Here is a 14609-nt window from a genome sequence, read left to right as displayed (position 1 = left end):
CAACTTTTCGATTATTTGCTAATGATATGTGTGAGTGTGAAGAACCTGTTCTTAAAGTTTAGGGAATGCAATGTAAGATATGATCAATGTTTTGTATGACACTAAAATAAAATGTCAGATTAACTACCCAGCAAAGTTTGGATATAAAAAAGCACAGAATCTAATTAAACAATTCATTCAAAACATTCAAATCATTAAGCCCATCTCAGAACGGCCTGGGGTGTGTCCTAATCGTCAAATAAGCATGGCTGATTGAAATATGTAAGAGTAAGCCCAACAGGCTAACACGTCTCTAACACTGAAGTAATGCACAACTGAGCAAAAATCTAAGAAAATGAGTGAATTAAGGTGTTCTACATAACACAGATGGTGCTGTAGATCATGCTGCTCATCACGTGTTGAAGACATTATCCAGCATCTCTGCGCTGATTCTTTAAAAACAGGGTAAATTCACTGGAATGACACAGATTCTTGTTGTTAGCGCTGACTTTGCTCTGACTGGAACAGAGCGGGGAATGCATGGTTTTGTTAAAGCTGTGTGGGAAGAACAACATGCATTACATAAATATGTCCTTATGACATTAGATAAACCCTGACTGCTTGCACAGCCACTGATGCTGACACTGATAAATACAGATGCAATATTTAATACCTAATGATGACATTATGTACACCATATGGTTAATAGTATTGGGACACCTGCTCATTCATCATTTCTTACGAAATCAAGGGTATTAAAAAAGGTCCTGTTTTTTTTTAAGTAACTGTCTGAGCATTGCTGTGAGGATTTGATTGCATTGAGCGACAAGAGCGTTGGTGAGGTCAGGATGTCGGATGATCCCCGTCCTACTTCATCCACAACTCCCCAGCTCATCCCAAAAGTACTGGGCAGGGCACCATCCATCATTCCAGAGAACACAGTTCCACTGCTCCACAGCTTAATGCTGGGCTTCATACCCCTCTAGCCCACGTCTGGCATTAGGCATGGTGCCAATAGGTTCGTGCTGATCTGCTCCAGAGAATCCTATTCTTTTGGCAGTACTTCTCTACGTATACTAGACGGGCTGTGTGTGTGTGTGCATTTGCACATATGTGCCGGCAATGGGTGCAACTTAAAATAGCTGAATGCATTCCTTAGAAGGGGTGTCCACAAACTTTTACACATCCAGCGTATCTGACTTTATACTGCATTAGCCAGCTAGCGGAGGCTATGATGCATTACCATGGCTTTTCCTTCATTAAACTGAATATCAGTAGGATTAGATTTTGTACCTGTTCTGTTAGTTCATTCACTAGAAGCTATTTTTAGGTTGCACCACATTTAACCGCTAACCATATGATTACTATTGTAGCAGTGTATTATCTGCACCAGATATACGGCTGACATAACACATGCTTGGCTATTTTTTTTTCTTACTCATAGTGCAACATTTGTTCTGGCAGAAAATACGATGTGTAGTGCTTTTAATCAGTTTAGGGGCAGTGGTGGCTCAGCGGTTAGAGCGCTGGGCTATTGATTGTGGGTTGTGGGTTCGATTCCCGGGCTCAGCAAGCTGCCACTGTTGGCCCCTTGAGCAAGGCCCTTTACCCTCTCTGCTCCCCGGGCGCTGGAGTTCACCGCTCTGGGTGTGTGTGTGTGCTCACTGCCCCTAGTTCACGTGTGTGTTCACTACTATAGATGGGTGAAATGCAGAGGACACATTTTGCTGTACAGTGACAAATACGCGCACCTTTACCTTTTTACCTGAAAGATCTTGTTGAAACACAGAGGAAGTGTATGTGGAATGCATTGCTGCTTTACCAATTTAATGAAAATGTCTGGAAGCTCAGTCAAGACACTTACAATAGATGATCTGCATGACTGGTTTTATATAAGTGTGTGTGTGGGGGGGTGCATTGTCAATATGTGCATTTTGAGTAGATTGCTCTGGCTTTATCAACTCTTGGAGCATGCATGAGTACAAGCAAGAGAAAAACCATGGATGATCAACTCAGCTATTGTTCCACAGGGAGTCTCTATAGAAACACAGCACAAGTACTGAAAGAGTCGGCACACTGATTGACTCCGCACTCTAAATCATTATTTAATTAAAAAGTTGTTTACAACAGTTGATTAGTTTTTTTAGCTTTGTTTGCAGGTGGTGCTGAGTCTCATGCTACGACTCACAGAGGAGCACAGAGCAATTGAAAATGTCAAACAAGTTCCAACTGGAGCGGATAAATAGGGTATGTAGTCTGTATTGGCCTAATTACAAAAAAAAAAGAAAAAACAAAGTAGCAGAAAGGATAGTTCAGAGCAGGGGTCATTAGATTTCACCTAGGCCTTAATTCTTGTAAAGCAAATACTCTTTGGGCTGGCGTTGTCCTACCTCAAAAATGTAAAGGGCATTACAGCAGCATTATGCCAGAATGGATATTTTCACTCCTAATTGACTTGAATTGACTGGCTGTTGGACTATTCACCAAATATAACATGCATTTATTTAATAATAATTATCGAAATGGATTAAATATCAGATGAGAAGTATCAGATAAGAGTTCTGAATAAAGAACGTGTTTGTGCAAAATTGGCTGTTTTTAATATTGCATTTACATTAAGTATATTCCAGGGGTGGGTCATTAGGCAAAAATGATACATGACACTTTCCATGATACATGTATGTTTAGTAAAAAAAAGTCTAATCTAAGGAAATGTTCTGTGCTTGGGGCTTTGCGTGGCTCAGTGGTTTAATGTGCTACCACTATGGCCTGAGGTTGGTGAGTTTAAATCCAGAGCCATGCTGCTTTGCCATCAGTGGCTGGAATCTGAAAGAGCACAGTTAGCCATTCTCTCTTCAGACAGGTAGAATGTACTCTCACCCCTTATCACTCTTGAAGCAATGTTGACCGGCAAAGGCATCAGTTAAATGGTGTGGCAGACATAATTTTTCGAACTGCTGCCAAGGCAGCATGGCTGGGCAACCAATGCACCTGAAGGGAAGCACCGCAAACCTGGCTCCAATGCACCAGCCTGCAGACACCCAGCGACTGCCAGCACTGCAGCAAAGCGATGTCGGGGGGAGAGCGCCATCTACCCTGTACCGTGAAGAGAGCACAGCCAATTTTGTTCTGCTGGGGCCTAGGTTGCAGATAGATAGCAGCGTATAGAATGATTTTTAAGTAACCACACACAAAAGGTTTTCCATAAGAGAAGAATGGTTTAACCTGGCATAAAGCCATTCAAATGGTTCTTTGGGTTGCCATGTTACCCATTTTATGGATCTAGTATTTAAATATCCTAAATACGTGCTTGTTTTTTCATATGCTCAGGTGAGGCTTTTCAGCTATAATAAATATTAAATAAATATCAAAATAAATTCAGAAATGTGTTATTTGACAGTGGAGTGCTGGCTAAGTGGCCATTGAGTCTATTGTATTGTTAGTGTCTAGTGTATTGCTATACACTTCAAACTGATGAGCTATGTGTCCTGTCAATAATGTGTGTGTAATGTGTTATGATATTATAATTAGTGACATCATATGAGGGAAAACTACATCTCGGTTCAGTGTTGGGTCCAGTTGGATTGTTCTCATTTATTTGTGTAATTCGGGACAACTCTGACAAAATAGGCTGGTTTCCATACTGAATAGCTACACCCTTACACACTATCCATCCACCCCTCTATCTACTGCTTTACCTTTTGTTTGTTTTTTTTGTTGTTTGTTTGTTTTAGTTTGTCACTCGCTTATCTGTCTTTTTGTTGTTGTTTACTATATACATGTCTGTCCAACATCCATCTACTGTATCTATCTCTACTTGTCGTCCTCCATGATTTTCTTCTCTACATCTCAGCAAAGTACTACATTGGGAGGTGTTCGGAGGGGTTGGGGTTTTGGTTGTCGAATGTGTCTTGGAGAGATGGGTGCATTTACACTGAGTATAACATGTGGCTCAAATGCGTCTCAGACCACCTTCTGAAGTGGTTAAAGTAATCAGATTAGCATCTGGTTTAAAAGGGTTCTGGGGGCTAGGCCTTATCCAGATATAATCCTGATACTCAAGATGGATTGAGTGACCAGGTGTAAACCAGGTCTCTCCACTGCTTATTCTTTGGTTCTCTCATTGTATTATGTTCTTTACTTCCTTCTGTCTTTTATTTACTACAGTGAGTAACAGAAATTATAGCACTGAGAGGGAAGTGTATGGATGGGTTTGAGAAGAAGGCACTCTTCAGGCCATATGTCCAAATATTTGTGGACACCCCTTCTAAGGAAGGCATTCCACTACTCGGTTGAACTCATTGCTGATACAGATATGCAAATGCACACACACAGCTTGTCTAGTCTCTGTAAAAAAGTACTGTCAATAGAATAGGACTCTCTGGAGCAGATAAACACGAATCTATTGGCAGGCTGTGTTTACAGATTAACTTCCATATTAATATAAGGGAATTGTGGACAGATGCTGCTAAACATTTTTCACGTGTATGCTCATGTCAGGTAAACATTTATAAAATGTAGCAATATACACTATATTGACATGGATTCGCCGTACAGAGAAATATGAGGGCTACAAATGCAGTAAAATAAATAACTAAAAATGAACAAAACTAATAAAAAATAAAACAAATGTAAGAAAGCAAATATAATACAAAGATAATAATAATAATAATAATAATAATAATAATAATAATAATAATACAATATACAAAATAACAACAAAAAAATAATGCTGATATTTTAGCACAGGCTCAATCTTTCCGTAAATCTTGAATTCAGAAAAAAATGATTTAATAGAATATTGCATCATAGTTGAAATATTGTTTAAATCTGTAAAATGTCTCTGATGTCAGGCCCTTGTCACCGCACCCTCTCTCGGGGCGATCTCGAGCCGCCGCCCAGAGGCCCAAATAAGTACTTCCTGGTTGTTTGAGTTGATTCATGTTCATGTGTGTTCATTCACTGATCATTGTATGTTCATGTGTTTCACCTGGGACTGGGAGTATTTAAGGAGCGTTGTCTTCTCAGTTCATTGCTGTGAATTTAATCCCTTCGTATCTCTCTGACTCTGTTGGAATCTCTGTGACGCTCAGCAATTCCTCACATAATGACGGCATGTACAGGTATGAGGTCATGAGTCTTGTTATAGAGGCAAGCGAGGTGCATTCGCTTCCTGTTCATGTTCCTAGGAAACCTTAGTTCTAGGCAGTCCCTGCTAAGAGCAGGTTAGGTTGGTCACGCTTTCTAGTCTAACTGCTGGCTTCCCAGCTACCTTCGTTTGTACACAGAGCTCGGCTCTCAGCGAGGCTTGCAGCTTTGTGTTTATTTCCCCTTTTAGTTCTCCCCCTTGTTTCACTGCCGTTCAGCTCCCTGCTCCTCCCAGTCCCAGGTTTGTTGTGTTCGCCATCTTTGTTGTGTTCACGAGTCTGCCACCCTTTGCTGTCCTAAGTTTATCTCATTGTTTTGTTTGCACGTTTGGTTGCTTAATTAAACAGTCTTGCATTGATCCCATCTCTGCGAGTGTTCTTTCCCTTCGTGTCTGGCCGTACACGCCATGACATCTGAAACCTACAATATATTATTCTGAAGTCCCTAGTATGAGCTGTACAGTAAATTTTAAAGTGAAACATTAATATTGTTTAAAATTGTTTATTAGCCTTTTTACAACAACTTTTAATTATGTGATATGGGCCTTTTATTAGTGGAGAACAACTGCCTCTTTCCCTTAAACTCACACATTTTATTCACTGTCTGTTTTAATGCTAAAGCTTTGATTCAGATTCAGATTCACTGCTGAGAACTTACTGTAGGTTTCTCATTAAATGCCTACTTTGGCCTACATTCAACTGTGAGAGCGAATCATTCTCCACAAAGCCGCCTGCTTACCCCTGACCCATCCAAAGCCTTTTACAGCGCTTCATATAAATTCAATTTGGGAGGCTGCAGAAGCAGAAGCGAGGGAGATATTAAATAAATGGAGAAGAATAAAAAGGTCTCGGGTGCTCTGTGACCCCCCCACAGCCGGACCGTGCTGTAGTCTTCTTAGTGGATTTACTCCAGTTAGATTTACATCGCTGTGAGACTTACTTCACTCTTACATGTCTTTGTCCGCTAAGAGAACATGGAAAAGTGGGTTAAAATATTTGTGTGTGTGTGTGTGTGTGTGTGTGTGTGTGTGTGTGTGGGTGTGTATGATAAAGCTAGGCACATGCGGAGCGCGACATAACTGTGATTGACAGGGAGTGCTTTGGCAAGAAATTGCACAGCACTTAGTTACTGCTCCTGCAGACTCTGGAGTGCTGAAGGGAGAATGTGGACTGACTAAAGAAAGTTTCTATGAACAATTCCGGCAGGAGTACATATTATTTAGGATATATTTTTTTTAAATGCTCTGAAAAATCTAAAAATCACTTATGCATACCTAAAGCATCAGGGAAAAAATGCATAAGATGTATGAGACGAGAATGTATGAGAATGAGACATGAAATATGTAAAATCCACACGTGACAATTTTCTACTCTATTAAATATTAGGGATGCACCGATACCATTTTTTCCTTTCCGATACCGATACTAGATTTTCAAGTGTCTGCCGATACCAGATATTGATACCAACTCTGACTTAAATACTTGATAGATGCTTATAAATCCACTTTTTATAGGTTGAATTTGTTAATATCTTATCCCAAATAAGATCTAATAAGCTTGAAAGAACAGCATTTACTGGTTGAGTAACTGTATATTTGAAAAGTTTCAGAGCTATGAAAAAGAAAAACTGCCACAATGCAGAAAGAGGGAAGTAGGAAAGCATAATCAAATAATAATATTCACATTTCAGACAAGTGAAAAAAAAAAGTTTAGTTTTTAAGAAGCGAATTCACATTCAAGTACACGTCTTAGTATAAAAAAACTTCAGTGTGTGGCCTTTAAACAAGCCGCTTAAACTCCACCACTGGTTTAAAACCAAACAAAAACACCACATGGAAACAAAAAGTGCTAATGTTAAAGTTACATTAAATGCCTGTTTAATAGTAATAACCAGAATCGGTATTGGTATTGCAGTATTGGTGCAACATTTAATATGAAGACATGGAAGACACTTTGCTGAAAAGGTCAGAAACAAATAACTTAATGTCAGAATCTTAATATTAACAACAAATCGCACTGGGGTGCATCTGGGGTAAATGTTAAATTCTTATTTGCCCCAGACATCTGCCTTTTTTGATAACCCCTAGTAAAGCTAATTGCATCTATATCTATTCATGTGTGGTTTTGCCTTTCATATGTTGCGATCTTTTACAGGCCAGCCATAAAATTTAACTGTAGAAGACAGTAGAAACAGTGCATAGAAGATTGATCAGTTGTAAAGTTGTAAGAATAATTTAAGTTCAAGACCATATTATTCTTTATTTAATTTTAAGAACTCATTGTTTTCAAGACTGTGATCATTTGTACACTTCTTAAAATTATTTGAACGGTCTTCAAAGTTCTCTTAAAATTTTAAAATGTCCCAAATTCACGGACGTTAATCAGACCCAATCAGAAACACCTTCATTAAAAGAACATCATGTGCTCTGTTCAAGAAAAGAATAGCAAATTCACAAACACAACGCAAAGGACTTGCATTTCTTTTTTACCGGGAAGACAAGAAATCTAAACCTGGCTACAATCTCTTCAACTTGCTAACAGTACATTGCGCTGAGAGGACTCAACAAGAGGACAGATTTACAGTGTTATTATACAAGTGTTAAAACTAGGCTATAACATGCAACTTTTCAGAGTATGTCATCATGTCATATTCCAGCCAATAAAAGCAGAGCGTATCATTCTTTTTCACAAGCCCTCGGTAAAAGGAAAATCATCGTTTTTCCCCCTCAGTCTCACCTAATGATCTTGAATACAATGCTAATTCATACACAAACACGCATTCGTAGATATGAATACACACATAGGCCACACAGTTCTAAGCTGCATTACTGCCATTGCATAAATGCCTCATGAATTATTCAGAAGCGAATGGGCTCATAATAAACAGACAAGCATTCTGAACACCCAGAGAAACAAAAGCCCATAACTTTGAGTTACATCCTGTGAGTGAGCAGCATAAACAGTATGGTCTTAAACAAATGTTGTCTCCCGCAGTGTTGAAAGCTCGGGGAAGAACAGTGTAGAGCCTGACACAGGCAGCCTGTTCTTCTAATGGAGGATACAGGCTGTTGGCAAAACAAACCAGCACAGGGGAGCACTCCAGAGCCCAGCAAACCTACTGCAACTCTCATAAATGAAAGAAAACACTATACCTGTTATGAGGGGCCAGCTGGGACGTAAATGGTTCCAAATGGTCAGTTCACTGTGGAGCAAAGGGAGCTCACTACAACCTTTTATACCTCTTACTGAGTCAGCAGGTATCAGACAGTGGAAAGTCTAAAGCACTCAGTAGTCTTTAAAGTGGCGTGTGCCCTTGGTTAGGATGAGCAAAAGAGTAAAAGGCTCTTTTGACACTTGCAATTAGGCGAGATGATATTTATTTTTCAAAAGTTCTTTTAAAAATGATTATTATTATTAAATGTATTATTATTATTATTATTATTATTATTGTTATTATTACTATACATATTATTAGTAGTCTACTGGCCTAAGTTGGCTTCTTTCATTGGACTTTTTTCCCTTAAAGGTGCTGTAAACTATTTTAATCCAGTATGATTTTAAAAAAATTCTGATAATATTAATGTTAGCTGGTGCACTAACACTGCCATAGCAATGTTGAATGAGGCCGTTAGCTGGCATGCTAACAACGCAGTTGCAACGTCGGATGAGGCCGGTAGCTGGTAGCTGGTGTGTTTTGGAAGCAGTGTTTGTGTTTGCTGTCTTTCAGTCTGCAAATCCAGTGTTGTTAACTTGGGGCATGCATTTTACAAGAGCTAAATAAACTACCTTTTTTAAGTTTAAGTTAAGAAACATCAAATGAGCAGGTGTCCCAATACTTTTGTCCATACATAATATCTCAGGGGACATTATTAGCATAAGATTGATCTTATCGCATAATCTCTGTATACCATGTTTCTCCATATATTCGGGTTCAGTTAAACATGCCAGTGCCCACAGTTAGCTTTTAGTGTCCTCTTTAATCAAATATAGGTGATGACATCTATCCCAATGATGATGCTATGACAAAGCCATAAAGAAAACTATGGAAATTTAGAACAGTCTTGCATACACATAATATTTAATTCCCGTTTACAATTTAAAACAGTGGATTATTAGTAAACTGTTCAGCATTTCCCACTCTGTCTGCTGAAGGTTTTCCCAAAGTGTGATAAACTGCCTGAGGAAAACTCTCAGCATTTTCAGTACAGCTTAAGCTACAGCGGACCATGTGGACTTTCTGTTTGTGCTGAAGCCTTGGGTACACTACACAACTTTTAAAGTCGTAGCAGATTATAAAAAGACTGGGTATCTCATGTGTAATGACTAAGTTATGCTGATTTTTAAGACAAATAAAAAATGTCCATAGCACACTAAGCGCTTAGGGATCTTCCACTGCACAACTTCCATCTGTAGCTGAACCGAACCAAACACACCCCAAAACAAATTACTCATGGCACTACAGCTTGTCGCTGTTATTGCATTGCTTGCGGCACCATTTACACTGACCCAAAATGTCAGAAACATGAAAAATGCCTTTAAGTGAGATTGTGAGTGAGAAGAGTAAGACATAAGTAGTCGGAGGTAAGTAGCACAGTAAGGGGGGGGGGGGGGTGTTGAGGGGTATTATTGTTGTTGTTGTTTATTAGCATTAATAACCATTATTATTTATTTGTTTTCATGAAAATGTTGTGATTTATTTTTAGAAACTGCCTAGGCCTAGTGTTATGTGGCACATGCAAATGATCAAGGTACAACTTTCACAAACTTTGAACTACTATTATGACCTTCCTAGTGCTGCTGCAGTCAATTCTGAGTTTATTATATTGTATTATATGACATAAATGGGCCTTATTCACCAACCATTCCCAACTTCCTAATATTCCTTCCATTCTTAATATTTGGAAGGCCCATCATATATGCCTCGTAGATGTTCACCTAACATTCAGCTGAATGTCTATTAAATACAACTGAATTCTAAGCTATATATATATAATATATTATAATAATATAATATATATATATAATCTAACCATACATCTAACTCTAACCCTAACCTTAACCATTGAATCAATCCTAAAACCTAACCCTAACCTTAGCCTAAAAGGTGTAGGGTTGCATTCGCTAGAGAATCATTTACATTGCACTTAGATTTATGTGTACCACTTTAGTTATATGCAACAAACACTTAGTTAAATGTTAGTTGAGCAGCTACGAAGGAAGTAAAGTGTTGCCATTTCTTCCTAAAAACTTCACAAAGATTCTGACATTAACCAAGGAGGTGTCTTTCTGGTTGTGTTTCATGACTTTGCTCTGGTGTTACCATTTTGTCTGTATTTAGCTGACTTGCGCTAAGCCACACATTCAGGACGGTCATTTTTGACTTTCTCCTAACCGTCCCAAAAAGCTCATCATTACACACTTTTTAACCTGAAACCTTTAGTTTGGCCAGTGTGGATAGTTGAGACTCTGAATAGTGGCTGTTTATCTCAGGATTTGTCTGCAAAAAGGAAGCTAATGAAAGCAGTGACTCATGTAGATGGTAAGGGCAGAATGCTCAAGTGGACATATCTCTCTGGGCACCTGGGGCCACTCTGTCTCTCTCAGATAAGAAGCATTCTGCGACAAAAAAGACAGTATGCCTCCAAAGTTTTGTTGCAGCGGTGAAGCCGGGACACTCAATGGCGTGAAAAGATGAAAAGAATGTCCTTGTGAGTATGACAGGTAAATGAAAGTCTATAAAAACAAACTGCTATTGGAAAACAAGTGATCCTGCACTGAAGGCGATGGTGATAATGGTTCTATATAGTATCAAAAGGGGTTTCCTATTGTAACAAGTAAATAAAAACAATACTATATACAGCCATGTGAAAACATGAGGCCTCCCAATGAAAACCCTTATTATTTTATGGACAGTGGAATGGCTAATTTCTTTCAATCTCTTCCCAGACTCATATGTACCTACAATCTTCCTTTTAAAGACCTAGATCTTTGGATCTTTCCATGGTGATAACACTCACTTCATCAACACAAATGAACCCAAATTAAATGTCCAATCATCCGTAATGATGTTCATATGTTTAAATATGCTTAAAAAGGACAAAGGTTTTCATTGGGGTGCCCTGATTTTTCCACATAACTTCAAAATCCTAGGCTGTGCCTGTGTGCCTATGCACAAAAAATACCTAATGTTGAGGTATGCAAATTATATCTAATAACACACATTGTTTTTAGAAATGACAAGACAACCATATTCATAATTTGTGTCAAACACAGATGAAATTTGGTGTCCGCCTTTACCCCATCTGTGCAGTCAACACACACATACATACACACTAGTGAAACACACAGTGACTGTGAGCGGTGGGCTGCCATTGGCTGCAGCATCTGGAGAGCAGAGAAGATGATGGGTCTCGCTCAAGGGCCCAACTGTGGCAGCTTGCAGAGCCCGGGTATCGAACCGATAACCCTGTCATAAATAGCCCAGATCTCTAACCGGTGAGCCACCACTTCCTCATGAGCAGGAAAACAATAAGACATGCATAAGAATCTAAACATATCTCTTGACTTTCACATAGAATTTGCCTCAAGCTTAGGTTCCTTCATTAGGTCTTGCCCATGTCTAGTAATGTTCATTTGTATGTATTATTGTCTTTCTTGTGTTTTTTTTTGTCCTGAAAATTGTAAGTTTCTATGGTTTCTTGAAAAAAAAAAAAAAACCTATATTTTATTTATTATTATTATTATTATTATTATTATAATTAGTAGTAGTAGTAGTATTAGCAGAAAGTCCTCAATATAGGTCTGTGAAGTTGAAACATAGATTATCTACTGGTGGACTGGTACTCACGCAACACCATAACGCCATGGCGCAGGGACTGGGCGCGGTTGGGCTCCACGGTGACGTTGAGCATGGTAGCGTTTCCCCCCACAACACAGATGCGATTGTCCTGAGCAGCCTCTCGGAACATGCGTAGCAGCTGACTGGCAATGATGCCGTTCAACACTGAAATCACCACCATGGGAACGATGAACGACAGAAAGGCATTCACCTGGTGGGGAAAGAGGCAGTTAGACTGAGAAGGAAGGCCAAGAAAGTCTTGAGATGCCATTGTTATACAATAGTGTGTAGACAACAGTGGCCTGACTTTAATATTTCAATTTTGCCTTTGATGATCTATTATAACCGTCCTCAGCGGTGTGCTTGAAGTACATCACCAAGTGACACCATCTGATTAAAACCACAAGCGTTGATTATACATAGTTAAATTTAAACAAGCCACTAAAGATGAAACTTCTTAGTCAAACCTTCCATTCCACCCTAAAGACCAGTTGCGGAAAATGGTGAACAAGATGCCAACTTTAGCCAAACTGGATGCTCAGCACAATGAACTAGCCACACCTTCTTATACAACATAATTCACCTGAACAGCCAGATTACATTTGATGAACTGAGAACTGAAAACTATAAGTGTGATGTAAGATCGTGTGTCTTGGGTATACACTGTACACTCAAACAACCTATACGCTCCGAGCATATTGCTAAGAACTACTTAACCTCTTACACTCCATGGAACCACCAAGGTTTTCTTTCATCCAGCTCATTCTTTCTATTATGGTTGACAGCTATTTATTTTTCCCCACAAAGAAACAAGGTGTAGATTTAGGTGTCCTGACGATACAGGGGGCTGGTACATGAAGGATTCAGTTCAATACTAGTTTTGAAACATACTGCATATCACAATCAGCCTCTTAAATTACAAGAACCTCCATGCTCGGATGGTCAGCAGATGATCTATTATGAGTAGCTGTAATTATCAAGTTAGAAATCAATGCACTAATTTAAAGCAGATCAGGAATAAGCCATGCATGAAATTAGTAGTCTGAAGAACTTGGTCACTGAGGTGCTAAAATGAGGCCAAACGTACACTGGAATATCATAAACTACAGCAAGACATGCCTTAATTTCTCAAGGTTAAAAATGACTTTTGGAATGATCTTCATCTAGTCCTTAAAACTGCAAAACAAGAACTCCATTAAACAAATGGTGCAAAAACACAGATTTTACATTTATTTATTGAGCAATTATCCAAGATTAAATATCATTGTCAGAAAAACATACATTATGTGACCCTCTAGGAGTAGGAGTTCATTTAAAGAGGTGATTTAAGTCAGGTCTTTTCATCAAGAGGAAGGTGATCAGGTGTGAGTTTTACAGACCCTCTGAAGTTTAAAGAATATGAACTTGGGGCTTCACCATCTAAATCTGGTCTTTACCACACAGGTTTATAGAAGTGTGCCATGCCTCAAACATGTACCTCGAGATTCCTGAGTAGCCCAGGAAAGGGTTATCAAAGCTCACCAGGCTGGAAAAGCTAACAAAACCATTTCAAAAGAGTCTGGCCTCTACCAATCCACTGTGTGGCAGATGAGGAACAAATGAAAGAAATTCAGCACCACTGAGAGGTCGTCCAGCTAAAATGACTCCAACAATGCAGCAAAAAAAAGCAGAAAGTCAACATTCTGAAACAGCCAAAGTCAAGGTCTAGCCCTTATCCCAATAGAAATGGGGAGCAACCTAAAAAGAGCAGTTCATGCAAAGAAGCCCACCAACATTTCTGAGCTGAAGCGGTTTTGTAAGGAGGAATGTGCCAAAAGTTGCCTAAGAAGGTTAAAAAAACTTGTCTTGTTCTCCGCTTTCTCAGTGAGTGTGTTTACATGTTAATCATCAGATTTCTGCAGTTACCTAATTATTCAAGTGGTCATGCAAACAGCATACTTTACAATAGAATTTATTGAATCTAGAAATCCAATAAAAAGGCTGGATTTTGGCTCAGCTATCGTATTTCTCAGTGCATCTCGGATTTCACAATCTGCACAAACGTGAAAACAGGCCCAAATAAGGTTTTGTTTACGTTTGTGTGTTTGATTCAGTGTATCGGTTCATGTTCATTTGTGTTCATGTGTGGTTTGGTTCCGTTGTTCTCGTTCCTTGTTTGGATTATGAGTTTCACCTGGGACTGGGGGTACTTAAGGAGTCACCACCATTGGAGCCTTCAGGACGCCCTGCGATTCCTCTTTGGTCTCAGGTGTGTCTAAGTCAGCTCAGGCCATTCACCCTCGTTCAGGAGTAGGTTTTCCAGATTACTCACGCGTCTGGATACTCAGGTCACCCATGCCCCAGCGAGGCGACCCACGCTCACAGCTGCACGCTTGCAGCTTGTTCGCCATTTTGTTTGTCACGTTTGGGTTTTGTTTAATCACCATTGCTCACTGTTTGCTGCTTGTTCTGTCTCACTTGCCCCTTTCTGTTTATCCTGGTTTTGTTAATAATCTGCTTGCTTTGATACCATCTCTACGAGTGTTCGTACCATCTTGGTCTGACGAAGCAGAATTCGATTCTTCGATTACTGTCGGACTCAAGGATCCTTCCCATTACCTGATTACGCAAGTGCATGTAAATGTGTTAATCGGATTACTGATTAC

At 39.3% G+C, this 14609-nt stretch overlaps 1 protein-coding gene across 1 annotated transcript in view; it reads right to left on the bottom strand.

Moving 5' to 3' along the window:
- The window catches only part of ntsr1 (neurotensin receptor 1 (high affinity)), a 63958-nt gene that overhangs the window by 22068 nt on the left and 27281 nt on the right, over positions 1-14609 (bottom strand). The window contains exon 2 of the mRNA XM_072656326.1: positions 11974-12175. Within this exon, the coding sequence (XP_072512427.1) occupies positions 11974-12175 (202 nt within the window). The remainder of the gene's footprint in view (positions 1-11973; positions 12176-14609) is intronic.

Source organism: Salminus brasiliensis, chromosome 14 (assembly GCF_030463535.1).
Source record: "Salminus brasiliensis chromosome 14, fSalBra1.hap2, whole genome shotgun sequence".
NCBI classification, from domain to species: Eukaryota; Metazoa; Chordata; class Actinopteri; order Characiformes; family Bryconidae; genus Salminus; species Salminus brasiliensis.
Note: the sequence above shows the minus strand (reverse complement) of the source record. Positions and strands in the feature narration are given on the sequence as shown.